The 21,309-nt window shown below is 44.6% G+C and overlaps 1 protein-coding gene across 1 annotated transcript in view; it reads right to left on the bottom strand.

Annotated features, from left to right (window-relative positions):
- Positions 1 to 21,309, bottom strand: part of KLKB1 (kallikrein B1) — a 130,058-nt gene that overhangs the window by 59,574 nt on the left and 49,175 nt on the right. The window contains exons 10-11 of the mRNA XM_040418761.1: positions 17,422 to 17,534; positions 15,881 to 16,055 (exon numbers count right to left, since the gene is read on the bottom strand). Coding sequence (XP_040274695.1) covers positions 15,881 to 16,055; positions 17,422 to 17,534 — 288 coding nt within the window. The remainder of the gene's footprint in view (positions 1 to 15,880; positions 16,056 to 17,421; positions 17,535 to 21,309) is intronic.

The raw sequence follows: 21,309 nt of genomic DNA, 5'->3' as shown, positions 1-21,309 counted from the left end.
CCATCAACTGCAAGATGCTATCCTATCAATATGGGCCAACATTTCTAAAGAATGCTATCAGCACCTTGTTGAATCAATGCCACGTAGAATTAAGGCAGTTCTGAAGGCAAAAGGGGGTCCAACACCGTATTAGTATGGTGTTCCTAATAATTCTTTAGGTGAGTGTATACAGCTTTCATATTCTGTTACCAAAAAAACACTTTTTTGGCAATCTACAACATCTGGATTAGTCAGTGTGCAATTTAAGCTAGCAATACACCCATCATTTTCTGGGGTTTGAAAAACACACTTTTGACAAAAACCACTATTTTCAGGCCTTGCAGCATCAGCACATGTGAAATCACAGGCTTATATACTGCTGTCAAATTCAGTTGTGAAACAAACATTCGTTTGGGCACAAAAAATTTACTTGGCAGCCTTTGATGCAGATGTCATTGTGAGATACACCCTTAATACATTTGGGTTACATTCAGAGATTTTAAATACCGCCATTTGGAGCACCAATATTAAATTCAGGCCTACACTGGTTCAGGCAATGTGAGATGCACCCTCTACATACAGGGGTTTGATTCAGGGATTTGAAATACAGCCATTTGAAATACAGCCATTTTGTGCAAAAGAAATATTTAGTTCAGGCCTACACTGGTTCAGGCCCTGTGAGATACTCCCTCTACATACAGGGGTTTGAATCAGGCATTTGAAATACAGCCATTTGAAATACAGTCATTTTGTGCAAAGATATAATTACTTCAGGCCTACACTGGTTCAGGCCATGTGAGATGCTTCCTCTACATACAGGAGTTTGATTCAGGGATTTGAAATACAGCCATTTGAAATACAGCCATTTTGTGAAAAGATATATTTACTTCAGGCCTACACTGGTTCAGGCCCTGTGAGATGCTACCTCTACATACAGGGGTTTGATTCAGGGATTTGAAATACAGCCATTTTGTGCAAGGAAATATGTAGTTCAGGCCTACACTGGTTCAGACAGTGTGAGATACCCCCTCTACATACAGGGGTTTGAATCAGGCATTTGTAATACAGCCATTTGAAATACAGCCATTTTGGGCAAAGAAATATTTAGTTCAGGCCTACACTGGTTCAGACCGTGTGAGATACCCCTTCTACATACAGGGGTTTGAATCAGGCATTTGAAATACAGCCATTTGAAATACAGCCATTTTGGGCAAAGAAATAATTACTTCAGGCCTACACTGGTTCAGGCCCTGTGAGATACAGGGGTTTGATTCAGTCATTTGAAATACAGCCATTTGAAATAGAGCCATTTTGGGCAAAGAAATATTTAGTTCAGGCCTACACTGGTTCAGGCCCTGTGAGATACTCCCTCTACATACAGGGGTTTGATTCAGGGATTTGAAATGCAGCCATTTGAAATACAGCCATTTTGGGCAAATAAATATTTAGTTCAGGCCTACACTGGTTCAGGCCCTGTGAGATACTCCCTCTACATACAGGGGTTTGATTCAGGGATTTGAAATGCAGCCATTTGAAATACAGCCATTTTGTGCAAAGAAATATTTAGTTCAGGCCTACACTGGTTCAGACCATGTGAGATACCCCCTGTACATACAGGAGTTTCAATCAGGCATTTGAAATACAGCCATTTTGTGCAAAGATATATTTACTTCAGGCCTACACTGGTTCAGGCCCTGTGAGATACTACCTCTACATACAGGGGTTTGAATCAGGCATTTCAAATACAGCCATTTGAAATACAGCCATTTTGGGCAAATAAATATTTAGTTCAGGCCTACACTGGTTCAGACCGTGTGAGATACTCCCTCTACATACAGGGGTTTGATTCAGGGATTTGAAATACAGCCATTTGAAATACAGCCATTTTGTGCAAAAGAAATATTTAGTTCAGGCCTACACTGGTTCAGGCCCTGTGAGATACTCCCTCTACATACAGGGGTTTGAATCAGGCATTTGAAATACAGCCATTTGAAATACAGTCATTTTGTGCAAAGATATAATTACTTCAGGCCTACACTGGTTCAGGCCATGTGAGATGCTTCCTCTACATACAGGAGTTTGATTCAGGGATTTGAAATACAGCCATTTGAAATACAGCCATTTTGTGAAAAGATATATTTACTTCAGGCCTACACTGGTTCAGGCCCTGTGAGATGCTACCTCTACATACAGGGGTTTGATTCAGGGATTTGAAATACAGCCATTTTGTGCAAGGAAATATGTAGTTCAGGCCTACACTGGTTCAGACAGTGTGAGATACCCCCTCTACATACAGGGGTTTGAATCAGGCATTTGTAATACAGCCATTTGAAATACAGCCATTTTGGGCAAAGAAATATTTAGTTCAGGCCTACACTGGTTCAGACCGTGTGAGATACCCCTTCTACATACAGGGGTTTGAATCAGGCATTTGAAATACAGCCATTTGAAATACAGCCATTTTGGGCAAAGAAATAATTACTTCAGGCCTACACTGGTTCAGGCCCTGTGAGATACAGGGGTTTGATTCAGTCATTTGAAATACAGCCATTTGAAATAGAGCCATTTTGGGCAAAGAAATATTTAGTTCAGGCCTACACTGGTTCAGGCCCTGTGAGATACTCCCTCTACATACAGGGGTTTGATTCAGGGATTTGAAATGCAGCCATTTGAAATACAGCCATTTTGGGCAAATAAATATTTAGTTCAGGCCTACACTGGTTCAGGCCCTGTGAGATACTCCCTCTACATACAGGGGTTTGATTCAGGGATTTGAAATGCAGCCATTTGAAATACAGCCATTTTGTGCAAAGAAATATTTAGTTCAGGCCTACACTGGTTCAGACCATGTGAGATACCCCCTGTACATACAGGAGTTTCAATCAGGCATTTGAAATACAGCCATTTTGTGCAAAGATATATTTACTTCAGGCCTACACTGGTTCAGGCCCTGTGAGATACTACCTCTACATACAGGGGTTTGAATCAGGCATTTCAAATACAGCCATTTGAAATACAGCCATTTTGGGCAAATAAATATTTAGTTCAGGCCTACACTGGTTCAGACCGTGTGAGATACTCCCTCTACATACAGGGGTTTGATTCAGGGATTTGAAATACAGCCATTTGAAATACAGCCATTTTGTGCAAAGATATATTTACTTCAGGCCTACACTGGTTCAGGCCCTGTGAAATACTACCTCTACATACAGGGGTTTGATTCAGGAATTTGAAATGCAGCCATTTGAAATACAGCCATTTTGTGCAAAGAAATATTTAGTTCAGGCCTACACTGGTTCAGACCATGTGAGATACCCCCTGTACATACAGGGGTTTGAATCAGACATTTGAAATACAGCCATTTTGTGCAAAGATATATTTACTTCAGGCCTACACTGGTTCAGGCCCTGTGAGATACTACCTCTACATACAGGGATTTGATTCAGGGATTTGAAATACAGCCATTTTGGGCAAATAAATATTTAGTTCAGGCCTGTAGCAAAGCATTTGTGAAGCCACAACACGCACAACCTTGAGGCGGATGGGCTACAACAGCAGAAGACCCCACCGGGTACCACTCATCTCCACTACAAATAGGAAAAAGAGGCTACAATTTGCACAAGCTAACCAAAATTGGACTGTTGAAGACTGGAAAAATGTTGTCTGGTCTGATGAGTCTCGATTTCTGTTGAGACATTCAGATGGTAGAGTCCGAATTTGGCGTAAACAGAATGAGAACATGTATCCATCCTCTGATGGCTACTTCCAGCAGGATAATGCACCATGTCACAAAGCTCGAATCATTTCAAATTGGTTTCGTGAACATGACAATGTGTTCACTGTACTAAAATGGCCCCCACATCACCAGATCTCAACCCAATAGAGCATCTTTGGGATATGGTGGAACGGGAGCTTCGTGCCCTGGATGTGCATCCCTCAAATCTCCATCAACTGCAAGATGCTATCCTATCAATATGGGCCAACATTTCTAAAGAATGCTATCAGCACCTTGTTGAATCAATGCCACGTAGAATTAAGGCAGTTCTGAAGGCAAAAGGGGGTCCAACACCGTATTAGTATGGTGTTCCTAATAATTCTTTAGGTGAGTGTAAAATCTCTGAATGTAAAATGTAAAATCTCTGAATGTAACCCAAATGTATTAAGGGTGTATCTCACAATGACATCTGCATCAAAGGCTGCCAAGTAAATTTTTTGTGCCCAAACGTGTTTTTTTGGTTACCAAAAAAAACACTTTTTTGGCAATCTACAACATCTGGATTAGTCAGTGTGCAATTTAAGCTAGCAATACACCCATCATTTTCTGGGGTTTGAAAAACACACTTTTGACAAAAACCACTATTTTCAGGCCTTGCAGCATCAGCACATGTGAAATCACAGGCTTATATACTGCTGTCAAATTCAGTTGTTAAACAAACATTCGTTTGGGCACAAAAAATTTACTTGGCAGCCTTTGATGCAGATGTCATTGTGAGATACACCCTTAATACATTTGGGTTACATTCAGAGATTTTAAATACCGCCATTTGGAGCACCAATATTAAATTCAGGCCTACACTGGTTCAGGCAATGTGAGATGCACCCTCTACATACAGGGGTTTGATTCAGGGATTTGAAATACAGCCATTTGAAATACAGTCATTTTGTGCAAAAGAAATATTTAGTTCAGGCCTACGCTGGTTCAGGCCCTGTGAGATACTCCCTCTACATACAGGGGTTTGAATCAGGCATTTCAAATACAGTCATTTTGTGCAACGATATAATTACTTCAGGCCTACACTGGTTCAGGCCATGTGAGATGCTTCCTCTACATACAGGAGTTTGATTCAGGGATTTGAAATACAGCCATTTGAAATACAGCCATTTTGTGAAAAGATATATTTACTTCAGGCCTACACTGGTTCAGGCCCTGTGAGATGCTACCTCTACATACAGGGGTTTGATTCAGGGATTTGAAATACAGCCATTTTGTGCAAGGAAATATGTAGTTCAGGCCTACACTGGTTCAGACAGTGTGAGATACCCCCTCTACATACAGGGGTTTGAATCAGGCATTTGTAATACAGCCATTTGAAATACAGCCATTTTGGGCAAAGAAATATTTAGTTCAGGCCTACACTGGTTCAGACCGTGTGAGATACCCCTTCTACATACAGGGGTTTGAATCAGTCATTTGAAATACAGCCATTTGAAATACAGCCATTTTGTGCAAAGATATATTTACTTCAGGCCTACACTGGTTCAGGCTCTGTGAGATACTACCTCTACATACAGGGGTTTGAATGAGGCATTTAAAATACAGCCATTTGAAATACAGCCATTTTGGGCAAAGAAATATTTACTTCAGGCCTACACTGGTTCAGACCGTGTGAGATACTCCCTCTACATACAGGGGTTTGATTCAGGGATTTGAAATACAGCCATTTGAAATACAGCCATTTTGTGCAAAGATATATTTACTTCAGGCCTACACTAGTTCAGGCCCTGTGAAATACTACCTCTACATACAGGGGTTTGATTCAGGGATTTGAATTGCAGCCATTTGAAATACAGCCATTTTGTGCAAACATATATTTACTTTAGGCCTACACTGGTTCAGGCCCTGTGAGATACTCCCTCTACATACATGGGTTTGATTCAGGGATTTGAAATACAGCCATTTTGGGCAAAGAAATATTTAGTTCAGGTCTACACTGGTTCAGGCCCTGTGAGATACTCCCTCTACATACAGGGGTTTGATTCAGCGATTTGAAATACAGCCATTTGAAATACAGCCATTTTGTGCAAAGATACATTTACTTCAGGCCTACACTGGTTCAGGCCCTGTGAGATACTACCTCTACATACAGGGTTTTGATTCAGGGATTTGAAATACAGCCATTTGAAATACAGCCATTTTGGGCAAAGAAATATTTAGTTCAGGCCTACACTGGTTCAGGCCGTGTGAGATACACCCTCTAAATACAGGGGTTTGATTCAGGCATTTAAAATACAGCCATTTTGGGCAAAAAAATCTTCTACTGTGGCCTAGCCTGGTTCAGGTCGTGTGAGATACACCCTTTACATTCTGTCTTTCTATTCTACTATTAATTAAACACCCATTTAGGGCAAGATCCGAAATTTGAAAAATATGAGGAGAGCGTCAAATAAGGGACGTGGCCCTGGTCGTGGTGCTGCTGGTGGAGCTCCTGTTGCAGGGAGAGGACGTGGTCGATCTGTGCCAGCTACACGCACAAGTGAAACCCCTTCCTCAGGTGCGAGTAGGCGACAAAACCTGCAGCGGTATTTGGTCGGGCCTAATGCTGCTCTACGAATGGTGAGGCCTGAACAAGTACAGGCGATAGTAGATTGGGTTGCTGACAGTGGATCCAGTCCCTTCACATTGTCTCCCACCTAGTCTCCTGCTGAAAGACCACAGTTGGCACCTGCAGTCCATGTCCATCAGTCTTTCACCTCACCCCCTTGCAAATCAGCCAAGCAGTCTGAGCCCCAAGTCATGCAGCAGTCTCTACTGCTTTTTGATGACTCTGTTAGCAGGGTTTCCCGGGGCCATCCACCTAGCCCTGCCCCAGAAGTGGAAGAGATTGAGTGCACCGATACCCAACCTCTTATCTTTCAAGATGAGTACATGGGAGGACCATCGCAGCACGTCTCGGATGATGACGAAAACACAGGTGCCAACTGCTGGGGCTTTCGAAAGTGTGCAGACCAACAAGGAAGTCAGGGGTGAAGACTGGGTTGAAGATGATGTGGAGGACGATGAGGTCAAGGTCATGCGAGTGACCTATGTAGTTCGAAGGAAGAGGCGGTGGTCGCACAGAGCCACCAGCACAGCAAAAGAGGGAGCAGGGTGCAAAAGCGGAGCCGCCATCCTCTAGACAGTACGCCTCCTACTGCCCACCGCAGCAAGGGACCGAGCACACCAAAGCCAGCTCCAAGGAGTTCCCTGGCGTGGCAGTTCTTCAGACAATGTGCTGACGACAAGACATGAGTGGTTTGCACGCTGTGCAATCAGAGCCTGAAGCGAGGCATAAACGTTTTCAACCTGAGCACAACCTGCATGACCAGGCATTTATGTGCAAAGCACGAGCTGCTGTGGAGTAGACACCTCAAAAACCAAAAAAGGTCTCTGGCTCCTCTTGCTTCCTCTTCTGCTGCAGTCTCGGCCTCTTCATCCACCTCTGGAGCGACAGTGCCACCTGGCACCCCGCAAACAGAGGATCTGCCAGCAACACCAACACCTGGGTCACCAAGCATCTCCACAATGTCCCAAGGAAGCGTTCAGCTCTCCATATCACAAACGCTGGAGAGGAAGAGGACATACCCCCTTACCCACCCGCTATCCGTAGCCCTGAATGCCAGCATTTATAATTTACTTGCCTTTGAAATGCTGTCATTCCATCTGGCGGTGGCTGTCCCACAGTTTGTCGTGCCCAGCCGCCACTACTTTTCAAGGCGAGCCATCCCTTCCCTTCACAACCAAGTAGGGGACAAAATCAGGTGTGCACTGCGCAACGCCATCTGTGGCAAGGTGCACCTGACTACGGATACGTGGACCAGTAAGCACGGTCAGGGCCGATATATCTCCATAACAGCACACTGGGTAAATGCAGTGGCGGCTAGGCCTGAGGCGGATAGCAGTTTGGCGCATGTCCTTCCACCACCGAGGATTGCAGGGCGCTTCAGTTTGCCTCCTGTTGCTTCCTCCTTCTACTCTGCTTCCTCATCCTCTACCAGCTCCTCATCCGGTCAGAGTAACACCTTCACCACCAACTTCAGCACAGCTAGGGGTAAACGATAGCAGGCAGTTTTAAAACTTATCTGTTTGGGGGACAAACCCCACACCGTGCAGGAGCTGTGGACGGGCCTTGAACAACAGACCGATGAGTGGTTTGTGCCAGTCAGCCTCAAGCCCAGCGTGGTGGCGTGCGATAATGTGCGAAATCTCGTAGCAGCTCTGGGACTAGCCGGTTTGACGCACATCCCTTGCCTGGTGCATGTGCTGAATTTTGTGGTGCAGAGATTCCTTAAAAATTACCTCGACATGTCAGAGCTGCTGCATAACGTGCGGGCCGTCTGTGCACGCTTTCGGCGTTCTCACCCTGCTGCTGCTCGCCTGTCAGCGCTGCAGTGTAACTTCAGCCTTCCCGCTCACCGCCTCATATGCGGCGTGCCCACAAGTTGAAACTCCACCTTGCACATGCTGGCCAGACTGTGCGAGCAGCAGCAGGCGATAGTGGATCTTCAGCTGCAGCACGCACGGGTGAGTCACTCGGCGGAACAGCACCACTTCACCACCAATGACTGGGCCTCCATGCGAGACTGTGTTCCTTGTTGCGCTGTTTCGAGTACTCCACCAACATGGCCAGTGCCGATAACGCCGCTCTCAGCGTTACCATCCCACTTCTATGCCTCCTTGAAAAAACGCTCTTGGCGATGATGGAAGAGGATGTGGCACAGGAGGAGGAGGAGGAAGAGGGATCACTTCGTAGGGTTTCCGGACAGTCATTCCCAAGTGGCTCCGAGGGTGGGTTCCTGCACCCAGAAACCCAAGGTACACAATTTTCCAGCCAGGGCACAGTTCTGGAGGAGGAGGAACCATGTTCACAGCAGGGTGGCACCTAGACCAGCTCATGGCCATCACTGGTGCGTGGATGGGGGGAGGACAGCTTTTCGTTGCCTCTGGGCAGCCTGGCACACATGAGCGATTACATGCTGCAGTGTCTCCGCAACGACCGCCGAGTTGCCCACATTCTAACTTGTGCTGATTACTGGGTGGCCACGCTGCTGGTTCCCCATTACAAGGACAACGTACCGTCCTTAATTCCGTCACTGGAGCGTGATCGTAAGATGATCGAGTACAAGCGCACGCTGGTAGACGTTCTGCTGGTGGCATTCCCACCTGACAGCGGGGGCACAGTGGAAGCACAAGGCGAAGGCAGAGGACGAGGAAGAGGTCGCCAAAGCAGCTGTGGCACAGCCAGCACCTCAGAAAGCAGGGTTAGCATGGCCGAAATGTGGAAAAGCTTTGTCAGCCCGCCACAACAACCAGCACCACCATCTGATATGGAACGTCTTAGCAGGAGCCAGCATTTCACCAACATGGTGGAGCAGTATGTGTGCACACACCTACACGTACTGAATGACGGGTCTGCCCCCTTCAACTTCTGGGTCTCCAAATTGGGCACATGGCCTGAGCTTGCCCTTTAAGCCTTGGAGGTGCTGGCCTGCCCTGCAGCCAGTGTATTATCTGAACCAGGGCCGGACTGGCCATAGGGCAGACCGGGCAAATGCCCGGTGGGCCGGGCCGCCTCAGGGCTCGAGTCGAGGGCATAGGCGTGCACCCCTGTGCTCTGCCTCCTGCACTGCCGCCTGCCAGCCCCGCACTAGTGTCCGACCGGCGACCGCACAGCTTCAATCATGACACAAAGACACATACTGTAGACAGTGTATCCAGTCCACCCCCACTGCTCCTGTGCTCCGCCTCCGCGACTCCATCTCCCGGCGGCCAGCCGCGTAACGTCACTCACTCCGACGTCACGCGCCTGCTCCGTCTTCATTAATAAAGTGGGAGGAGCATGCGCGTGCGGCGTGATGTAGTGAGTGACGTCACGTTACGCTGCTGCCGGCCACCTAGTTTGAATGTTTGAAGAGCGGGAGCCAGCCTGCCTGCCTGCCCGCCGCGGCTCCAGTGCCCAACTGCCCATGCCCAGTGAATGGATGGTGATGACATGTGATGTCTTTTGTGCACTGTCTGTGAAAAATAAAAACTGATGTGAATTGTGAATACTATCTGGAGTCCTGACTGTCCCAGTTCTAGTAAGTTAGTGATAGATTATTAGATAGTAACTAGTACATATACTTTGCACAAGTTTATTTACAAGCTCAATAGCTCACTTACATAAGGAACGGCGGGGTCCGTCTTACAATAGAGACACTGTCAGGGACACTGTTATGGGGGGGGGGAGAGATATCTGTGGATGATGACACATATATAGCACAAGATGCTTGCGCTGCCATATATGTGAGTCATCCACAGATCCCCCCGGCCACTCATAACAGTGTCATCCACAGATGCCCCCATAACAGTGCCATCCACAGATATCCCCTTAACAGTCTATTAAGGGGATATCTGTGGATGACACTGTTATGGGGCGGGGGGTCTGTGGATGATACTGTAATGGGGGGATCTGTGGATGACGCACTGTTAATAACAGTGCATCATCCACAGATGCCCCCATAACCGTGTGTCCTCCACAGATGCCCATAACAGTGCGTCATCCACAGATGCCCCCATAACACAGGGGGACTGATGAGAGGCACTCGGGGGCTGATGAGAGGCACTGGGGGGCTGATGAGAGGCACTGGGGGGCTGATGAGAGGCACAGGGGGGCTGATGAGAGGCACAGGGGGGCTGATGAGAGGCACAGGGGGGCTGATGGAGAGGCACTGGGGGCTGCTATGAGGCATGGGGCTGTTATCTGAGGTCTGATTGGGGGTCATTCATATTGGCGTCTGATCTGAGGTCTTATTGGGGTTTTATTAACATTGGCAGGGCCGCTGATAGGCCAGTACAGCTGGCCCAGTTGTACCGGGCCCGGCTGGCAGGGGGGCCCGGGCTGCCGACTCCCGAGCCATTTTAATTTTTTTGCTGTCAGTGGGCTGGCTCCAGTAACAGCAGGCAGTGTGGGGCGGCGCTCACTCACTGACGTCACACGCCTGCTCCTCCCACTAGGCGGCGCAGGTGCGTGACGTCAGTGAGTGAGCGCTGCCGCCCGCACTTGTTACTGGAGGCTGGAGGGTGGAGGGAGGAGGCAGGAGCTGAATGTAAGGTAGTATTTTAGTAAAGAGATGAGCGCTGTGCCTGTGCTAAAATTAAAGTTACTGTCTGCAGCCTGCACGGCTGCACCGATTTATTAATGTATACTACTGTGAGTGGCGGGGGGGGATCTATATGGATGACGTCATGACGGCACTGTTATAGGGAGGGCGGGGGATCCGTGGATGGCACTGTTATGGGGGGGGGGTCTGTCATGTGGATGACACTTATGGGGGGGGCCGGGGGGTCTGTGGATGACACTTATGGGGGGGATCTGTGGATGGCACCATTATGGAGGGGGATCTGTGGATGACACTGTTATGGGGGGGATCTGTGGATGACACTGTTATGGGGGGATCTGTGGATGACACTGTTATGGGGGGATCTGTGGATGACTGTTATGGGGGGGATCTGTGGATGGCACTGTTATGGAGGGTATCTGTGAATGGCACTGTTATGGAGGGGTATCTGTGGATGACACATAGCATAAGATGCTATATACGGTATGTGTCATCCACAGATCCCCCTCTATAACAGTGCCATCCACAGATCCCCCCATAACAGTGCCATCCACAGATCCCCTCCATAACAGTGCCATCCACAGATCCTCTCCATAACAGTGCCATCCACAGATCCCCTCCATAACAGTGCCATCCACAGATCCCCTCCATAACAGTGCCATCCACAGATCCCCTCCATAACAGTGCCATCCACAGATCCCCTCCATAACAGTGCCATCCACAGATCCCCTCCATAACAGTGCCATCCACAGATCCCCTCCATAAAAGTGCCATTCACAGATCCCCTCCATAACAGTGCCATTCACAGATCCCCTCCATAACAGCGCCATTCACAGACGACCCCCCATAAGTGTCATCCACAGACCCCCCCCCATAAGTGTCATCCACAGACCCCCCCCCATAAGTGTCATCCACAGATCCCCCCATAAGTGTCATCCACAGATCCCCCCATAAGTGTCATCCACATTACTTATGTTTTTTTTGGATAATAAAACTTATAACTGGCTGGAGAAAAATAAATATCACTTGTAGACAAATCTGCATGTTGTTTCAAGGCGGCGTCTAAGGAGGGGCAAAGGGCGGGGCCAGGGGTGTGGCTGAAGGAGGGATCAGGGGGTGGAGCTGAAGGGGGCCCCGTCATGTATGCTGTACGGGGCCCCATGATTTCTATCAGCGGCCCTGAACATTGGGGATCTTATTGGGGCTGTTAGCTGAGGTCTGATTAACATTGGGGGTCTGATTGGTGGTCTGACCTGAGGTGTAATGAAAAATATTTTTTTCTTATTGTCCCCCTCTAAAACCTAGGTGCGTCTTATGGGCCGGTGAGCTCCAGCCGACCTCCCCTGCCCTTTGCGAACGCTGCGCGCTGTGACATCACGCGGAGGCACTTGGGTGAGTTCCCACACTTTTTTTCCCAGGACTTGACCCCTGGTTAGCCTGATTGTGTTCGGCCGGGCACGGCCGCTATTCCCGGAGAATGGGGAGGTTGAGATCCACTGAGGATAATATAAGACTTTTCTGTAGCTTCCTATATTATTGCAAGGTCTGTATGTTGGTTGTTGCAAAGCTTGTGTGTTGGCTGAAGCCTTCCTATCTTACTGGTAGCTGGCCCTGCCCCTCAATTGTGCTTCCGGTTTTGGCTCCGCCCCTAGACTGCAAGGGGGTGGGGCCGGTTGGGGGTCATGTGATTGGGCTGCTCAGTCAAAAATGCCCGGGCCTATTTTTTGTCCCAGTCCGGCCCTGATCTGAACGTGTGTTTAGCATGGCAGGGGGCGTCATCACAGACAAGCGCAGCCGCCTGTCCACAGCCAATGTGGACAAGCTCACGTTTATTAAAATTAACCAGGCATGGATCCCTCAGGACTTGTCCGTACCTTGTGCAGAATAGACATGTATACCGGCACTAAGCAACCATTGTTATACTTCAGCGCAATTGCTCATTTTTGTATTTTGGATATTTCACACTATTTTGGAGTGTACCTTAATTTTACAAAATTAAATTAAAACCAAAGACCTGTGTTAGCTATTTCGTCCTCCTCCACCGCCGCATCCACCTACTCCGCTACGTCCACCGCCTCCTCCAACTCCTACTCCATATGGAACTCCACCTCATAAATCCATATTTTTTTTTTATGTGTCTTATTTTATATCATTTCACTACTTTGTCATTTACATTTTCGGGTGATATTCACCAATTTTTGGCTGTATAGTACCACTGCTATACCTAGTGGACCGGTAAAAAAAAAATTGTAAGTTACATTTTATGGTGAAATTAACAAATTTTTGCTTGTATAGTACCACTGCCATACCTAGTAGACAGGTTAAACAAAAAAAAAAATTGTCATTTACTTTTTCGGGTGAAATTAACCAATTTTTGGGTGTATAGTACCACTGCTATACCTAGTAGGCCGGTTAAAAAAAATAAAAAATTGTCATTTACATTTTAGGGTGAAATTCACCAATTTTGGTGTGTATAGTACCACTGCTATACCTAGTAGACCGGTTAAAAAAAATAATTGTCAGTTACATTTTATGGTGAAATTAACACATTTTTGGGTGTATAGTACCACTGCTGTACCTAGTAGACAGGTTAAACAAAAACAAAAAATTGTAATTTACTTTTTCAGGTGAAATTAACCAATTTTTGGGTGTATAGTACCACTGCTATACCTAGTAGGCCGGTTAGAAAAAAAATAAATTGTCATTTACCTTTTAGGGTGAAATTCACCAATTTTGGTGTGTATAGTACCACTGCTATACCTAGTGGACCGGTAAAAAATAAAAATAATTTGTCAGTTACATTTTATGGTGAAATTAACAATTTTTTGGGTGTATTCTACCACTGCTATACCTAGTAGGCCGGTTAAAAAATATATATATTTTTTCAGTTTCAATTTTATGGTGAAATTGACAAATTTTGGGGTGTATAGTACCACTGCTGAACCTAGTAGACAGGTTAAACAAAAAAATTTTTGTCAGTTATATGTTCTGGCGAAATTCACAAATTTTTGGGTGTGATGTACCACTCCTATACCTAGTAGACCGGAAAAAAACAAATTGTCAGTTACATTTTTTGGTGAAATTAACCAATTTTTGGGTGTAATATACCCCTCCTCTTACCTAGTTGACAGCTTAACAAATTTCAATAATATTTCTTTTACATTCTTGGGTTGACATTATACAATTTTAGACGTGAATAAACACCTGCTATGCATAGGTGACAGGGAATAAAATGTAATATATTATTCAGTAATTAATGCGCACCACATCCTTTCATTCAATCCTTAAACTTTGAAAAGTTGTCACACTTTTATCCTTTAATAATTTCTCCCATATTTCAACTCTAATTTTAAATTTGAAAAAATGAATCCTCCCTTGGATGTGGTCTCTCTTTCTCACGCTCCCTCTCTAGCCTGAAACCCTGATTCCCTGCCACCTGTGATCACCATGGTAGGCGCATAAAAGAACATCGAAAGTTGATAGAGCAGATATCAAATTGGATCGTGAACATCACGAGGACGTGCGACATGGTGGGGCAGTAAGTGTGCACACACCTACACGAACTGACTGACATGGGTCAGCCCCTGCAACTTCTTGGTCTCCAAATTGGGCACATGGCCTGAGCTTGCCCTTTACCCCTTGGAGGTGCTGGCCTGCCCTGCAGCCAGTGTATTGTCTGACCGTGTGTTTAACATGACTGGAGGGGGTTATCACAGGTTATATTTCCCAATGTTTTGGGGTGTACCCTAATTTTAAAAATAAAATTTAAAACCAAAAACCAGTGTAGGCTACCTCCTCATCCACTGCCGCTTCCACCTACACCGCCACATCCACTGCCTCCTCAACCTCCTACTCCATATGGACCTGGTCCTCCTAGATCAAGATTATAATTTTTTTATTTTTACGTATTTTATGTTATTTAAAGTAATTTCCCTATCCACATTTGCACTTGCCATTCTCTTAACCACATTTTGACGCCATTTGCAGCCCTCTAGCCCTTTCCATGACATTTTTACAGCCATTTTAGTGCTCAAAGTTCGGGTCCTTACTGTCTTCAATGGGGTTCGGGGTCAAGTTCGGGTCAAGTTCGGGTCCCAAACGCGAACTTTTTTCTGAAGTTCGGCCGAACCCGTCGAACCCGAACATCCAGGTGTCCGCTCAACTCTTCTAGCGTTAAGCGAATTGAAATATCCAAAGTGAACTTTGATCCGAATTTCAGAGAAAATTTTATTTGCCGCAAAGCCGAATTTCCTCGTGCTTCGTGGTAACGAATTAGTTTTACCTGAAATGTTAAAAATAAAAATAAATCATACTCACCTCATCCATTGAGCGCGAAGAGGCTGCACAAAACCTTGTGCGCGGTGACGTATGATGTCACCACCCTGGCCAGTATGATGAAGTCAACATGCACCGCCCGTGATTTCGCTCTGGATTTTCAAGCAAGATGTCCTTGATGGCCTCTTCATGCTCAAAAGGATATGGGTAAGTACAATTTTAATTTTTGAATTATTAATCCATGAAAGGCCTCAATATTAATCTCAGATTCCGTGATAAGTGCTGAACATGGCACCTGAGGGGTTCAATAACGGGGGGCAGTGCAATCACTGTTCCCCGTCATTGCGCCCGCTACTTACAATGAAAAGCAAATTTTTTTGTAAGTTTCAGTGAAGCAGCCTAGCCGAATTTTTAAGAAAGGCCTTAAAATTATATAATTACTATAGATGCCTTTGCAAATGTGCGTCATGGGAGGAGGTGACTATACAGATTTTTAAGTAGAGTGGAGCAGAGGATAACAAGCTGAATGTGAGATAATTGGTGAGACAAAGGAGATTCCTTCAGTTTTTTTTTTTTTTTTTGGATGCAACTGGGAAACAGAGAGACTTCATTCTGTGCATGAGCCTTAAAGGAAAGGAGGTGATGTGGAGCTTTGTGACAGAAAAACTAAGCTCCAAACCCTATAAAAATAAATGTAACCGTTTTTCATGATAACATTTTTAGCCTAGAAATGATTTTCAGATTTGAAGGTATACTTTTGCATACTTACTGGACAACACAGTGGGCTGCAGTGAGAATCCATTGGTTACTGATAAGGGATCCACCACACACATGTCTGTTAGAGGATAATTTAAGATGCATGCTCACTTGCCATGGCCATTCTCCAAGAGAGCTGTTACTGCCACCTACAATTCTGCTATCCTGATCAACAGGTTTACCACATCCTGGAAATGAGTAAAAAGTAATGAGTAAGTTTCATTTATTATTATTTTTTGTCTTTATATGTTTGAGGCACATTTTAGGGGACTATTTGCATCATGATTTGTCCCATTTTTAACTTATACCTTGGGAAAAAATAATGCAAAAGTGTGCAGGCCATAGACTTCTATTATGACGGAATATAAGCAAATGGATGATTGAGGCTTGACGCTTAATTACGCACAGGTAGGTTTGCTGCTATGCCTTGTTTCTTGTAGTAGTCACATATATATACTGGTTTAATTACATTTAACAATCAAAAAAAATAATAAAATTCCAGCCGTGTGGAAACTGAATATACAGTACATAAACCGACGATTGAGGCTTGACACTAAATTTCTTGTTAATACACACAGATAGATTGCTGCTATACCTTGTGTCTTTTAGTAATCACATATATATGCTGTTTTGTTTTTTGCAGGACAAGTTGTACTTTCTATTGGTGCCATTTTTATGCATATGATATAGTGGGAAGCTGGAAAAATCCAAATGGAGTGTAATTGGAAAAAAAGTAAATCTGCCACAGTTTTATTTTCTATTTTTACAGTGTTCCCTATGCAGTAAAACTGACCAGTTCTCTTTATTGCTCAGTACAATTTAAACAATACTATATTTCTATAGTTTTTCTTTTGTTTTAATACTAAAAAAATTAAAACTTTAGCATGCATCACCATATTCTAACCCCTATAACTTTTTTATATTTCCGTCTATGGAGCTGTGTGAGAGCTCATTTTGTTGTGGGGAGATGTGTAGTTTTCAGTGTGTGGTGAGTGTGTAAGCTTTTTTGATCATTTCTTTTTGGTAATTTTTTTGGGGAGGTGAAACCAAAAAAATAACTACATTCACGGTACAGGATAAATACATTCACATTTTAATAGTACAGGTGTTTTGGGATGCGATGGTGCAATTGATATTTATTTTTAATTGTGTATTTATTTTTATTATGGGGAAAGGGGGTGATTTGAATTTTTATATTTTTTATTATTACTTTTCTTAATATTCTGCATTATTGCCAATCTCAAACATTAGCCCCAGGTTTCTGCTTTGTGAAACAGCAGAATCCCAGTGACTATTATGTTCAACCCGCTCTGGAATGGGCACAATCTTTAAAGAACCAGCATCAGCTGTACATGCACCTCAGATGTTAGTAATGAAAGCTGGAATTAAATTATACATGAAAAAAACAAAACAAAGACATTTTGAAAATTTAGATGTAGGATGCAGAAATAAAGACTTTCAAAGTTTACAGAAAATGAATGCAATAATATATGGCAGAAGGTGCGTGTATATAGAGCTGAATTCATATTTTCTTATAGAATATACTCCCTTTACCTCCAACTGTTTTAGTTTTACAGACTCTCAGAGAGAACCCTGAAGTCCCTCCTTTCCCATGTTCTATAGCAGTTGGCAGGCCATTGGATGACATCCTCAAGTAGCATTTGCACCTGTAGAAGAACAAATCCATTTATATGATGGTGTCCATTTGCACAAATGCTATTATACATGCCCATATGACTAAATAAATTAAATACTATGACATACCTCAAATTAAAGAAATGGACAATTGGATGCTTATATATTGATGAATTACAACTAGTGATGATCGAGCATGCTCGGCCGAACACCTATTCGGCTTGAGCATCTTGATGCTCGGCACATGGTGGTACTCGGCCGAGTACCACATGTGCTCGAGCACCATGCTCGAGTCTCCTCCCCGCACGTTTCTTGGCTGCTATGCAGCCAATAAACGTGCAGGTAAGTACTGTCCTCACTGTAATGCCAGTAGTCATGTTGGCTACTGGCATTACAGTGATTGGCTGGCTGGAATGCGTCATCGGGTGCTATATAGCACCCGATGACACATGTTCGGCTCATTCGTCAGGGAGAGCTGAGCATAGGAAGGGACAGAGAGTGTAGGGAGTGTGACTGAACATTTTTTTCAGAGACGTTTCAGAGACCCAAAAGTCCTTGTAAGGACTATTGTGTGTGACAGCAGCAATATATGTTTGAAGCGCAACCAGCGCCAAATTGATCAGTGTTAGGGAGAGCTGTGCATAGGAAGGGACAGACAGTGTAGGGAGTGTAATAGGAAGATTTTTATACAAAAAACTATTCGTGCCACATCTCCAGTGTAAAGTGTGCGCATCCAAAAAATATCTGTGACATGCAGTGTACTTTTTCAATAGATGGTGTCCGCTGCGGACAGTGAGATTAGCGCATCCTAAAATATCAGTGACATCCAGTGTACTTTTTCCATAGATGGTGTCCGCTGCGGACAGTTAAATTATCCATGCTACATCTCCACTGTAAAGTGTAAGGACTATTGTGTGTGACAGCAGCAATATATGTTTGAAGCGCAACCAGCGCCAAATTGATCAGTGTTAGGGAGAGCTGTGCATAGGAAGGGACAGACAGTGTAGGGAGTGTAATAGGAAGATTTTTATACAAAAAACTATTCGTGCCACATCTCCAGTGTAAAGTGTGCGCATCCAAAAAATATCTGTGACATCCAGTGTAGTTTTTTAATAGACGGTGTCCACTGCAGACAGTGAGATTAGCTGCGCCACATCTCCAGTGTAAAGTGTGCACATCCAAAAAATATCGGTGACATCCAGTGTACTGTTTCCGAAGACAGTGTCCGCTGCGGACAGCTAAATTATCCGTGCCACATCTCCAGTGTAAAGTGTGCGCATCTCTAAAATATCAACGACATCCAGTGTACATTTTCCGTAGACGGTGTCAGCTGCGGACAGTTAAATTATCCTAGCCACATCTCCAGTGTAAAGTGTGCGCATCCAAAAAATATCTGTGACACCCATTGTACTTTTTCAATAGATGGTGTCAGCTGCGGGCAGTGAGATTAGCTGTGCCACATCTCAAGTGTAAAGTGTGCGCATCCCAAAAATATCTGTGACATCCAGTGTACTTTTTCAATAGACGGTGTCCACTGAGGGACAGTGAGATTAGCTGAGCCACATCTCCAGTGTAAAGTGTGCACATTTCTAAAATATCAGTGATATCCAGTGTACGTTTTCCTTAGACGTTGTCCGCTTCTGACAGTGACCTTACCAGGGCCACATCTGCAGTGTAACGTGTGCACTTAAAATAAATTTCTGTGGCATACATTGTACTTTTTCCTTAGACGGTGTAAGCTTCTGACAGTGACCTTACCCGGGCCACATCTGCAGTGTAACATGTGAGCTTGAAAAATTTATCTGTGACATACAATGTAATTTTATCTTAGACCGTGTCTGTTTCTGACAGTGACCATACCAGGGCCACATCTGCAGTGTAAAGTGTGTGCTTCAAAAATTTACCTGTGAAATACAATGTAATTTTTCCATAGACGGTGTCCGCTTCTGACAGTGACCTTACCAGGGTCACCTCTGCAGTGTAACGTGTGCGCTCCAAAATTTATCTGTGACATACAATGCAATTTTTCTGTAGATGGTGTCCACTTCTGACAGTGACTTTACCAGGGCCACATCTGCAGTGTAACGTGTGCGCTCCAAAATGTATCTGTGACATACAATGTAATTTTTCCATAGACGGTGTCCGCTTCTGACAGTAACCTTACCAGGGCCACATATGCAGTGTAATGTGTGCACTTCAAAAAAAATTCTCTGGCATACACTGTAATTTTTCCGGAGACTGTGTCCACTTCTGACAGTGACCATACCAGGGCCACATCTGCAGTGTAACGTGTGCGCTTCAAAAATTTATCTGTGATATACAATGTCATTTTTCCATAAACGGTGTCTGCTTCTGACAGTGACCTTACCAGGGCCACATCTGGAGTGTAACATGTGCGCTCACAAATTTATCTGTGACAAACAATGTAATTTTTCCGCAGATGGTATCCGCTTCTGACAGTGACCTTACCAGGGCCACATCTGCAGTGTAACGTGTGCGCTTCCAAAAATTTTATATGACATACATTGTAATTTTTTTGTAGACGTTGTCCGCTTCTGACAGTGACCATACCAGGGCCACATCTGCAGTGTAACGTGTGCGCTTCAAAAATTTATCTGTGACATACATTGTAATTTCTCCGTAGACAGTGTCTGCTTCTGACAGTGACCTTACCAGGGCCACATCTGCAGTGTAACGTGTGCGCTTCAAAAATTTATCTGTGATATACAATGTCATTTTTCCATAAACGGTGTCTGCTTCTGACAGTGACCTTACCAGGGCCACATCTGCAGTGTAACGTGTGCGCTTCCAAAAATTTTATATAACATACATTGTAATTTTTTTGTAGACGTTATCCGCTTCTGACAGTGACCATACCAGGGCCACATCTGCAGTGTAACGTGTGCGCTTCAAAAATTTACCTGTGAAATACAATGTAATTTTTCCGTAGACGGTGTCCACTTCTGACAGTGACCTTACCAGGGTCACCTCTGCAGTGTAACGTGTGCGCTCCAAAATTTATCTGTGACATACAATGCAATTTTTCTGTAGATGGTGTCCACTTCTGACAGTGACTTTACCAGGGCCACATCTGCAGTGTAACGTGTGCGCTCCAAAATGTATCTGTGACATACAATGTAATTTTTCCATAGACGGTGTCCGCTTCTGACAGTAACCTTACCAGGGCCACATATGCAGTGTAATGTGTGCACTTCAAAAAAAATTCTCTGGCATACACTGTAATTTTTCCGGAGACTGTGTCCACTTCTGACAGTGACCATACCAGGGCCACATCTGCAGTGTAACGTGTGCGCTTCAAAAATTTATCTGTGATATACAATGTCATTTTTCCATAAACGGTGTCTGCTTCTGACAGTGACCTTACCAGGGCCACATCTGGAGTGTAACATGTGCGCTCACAAATTTATCTGTGACAAACAATGTAATTTTTCCGCAGATGGTATCCGCTTCTGACAGTGACCTTACCAGGGCCACATCTGCAGTGTAACGTGTGCGCTTCCAAAAATTTTATATGACATACATTGTAATTTTTTTGTAGACGTTGTCCGCTTCTGACAGTGACCATACCAGGGCCACATCTGCAGTGTAACGTGTGCGCTTCAAAAATGTATCTGTGACATACATTGTAATTTCTCCGTAGACAGTGTCTGCTTCTGACAGTGACCTTACCAGGGCCACATCTGCAGTGTAACGTGTGCGCTTCAAAAATTTATCTGTGATATACAATGTCATTTTTCCATAAACGGTGTCTGCTTCTGACAGTGACCTTACCAGGGCCACATCTGC

This window comes from Bufo bufo, chromosome 2 (genome assembly GCF_905171765.1).
Source record: "Bufo bufo chromosome 2, aBufBuf1.1, whole genome shotgun sequence".
NCBI classification, from domain to species: Eukaryota; Metazoa; Chordata; class Amphibia; order Anura; family Bufonidae; genus Bufo; species Bufo bufo.
The sequence above is the reverse complement of the archived record's forward strand: the minus strand, read 5'-3'. Positions and strand labels throughout refer to the sequence as shown.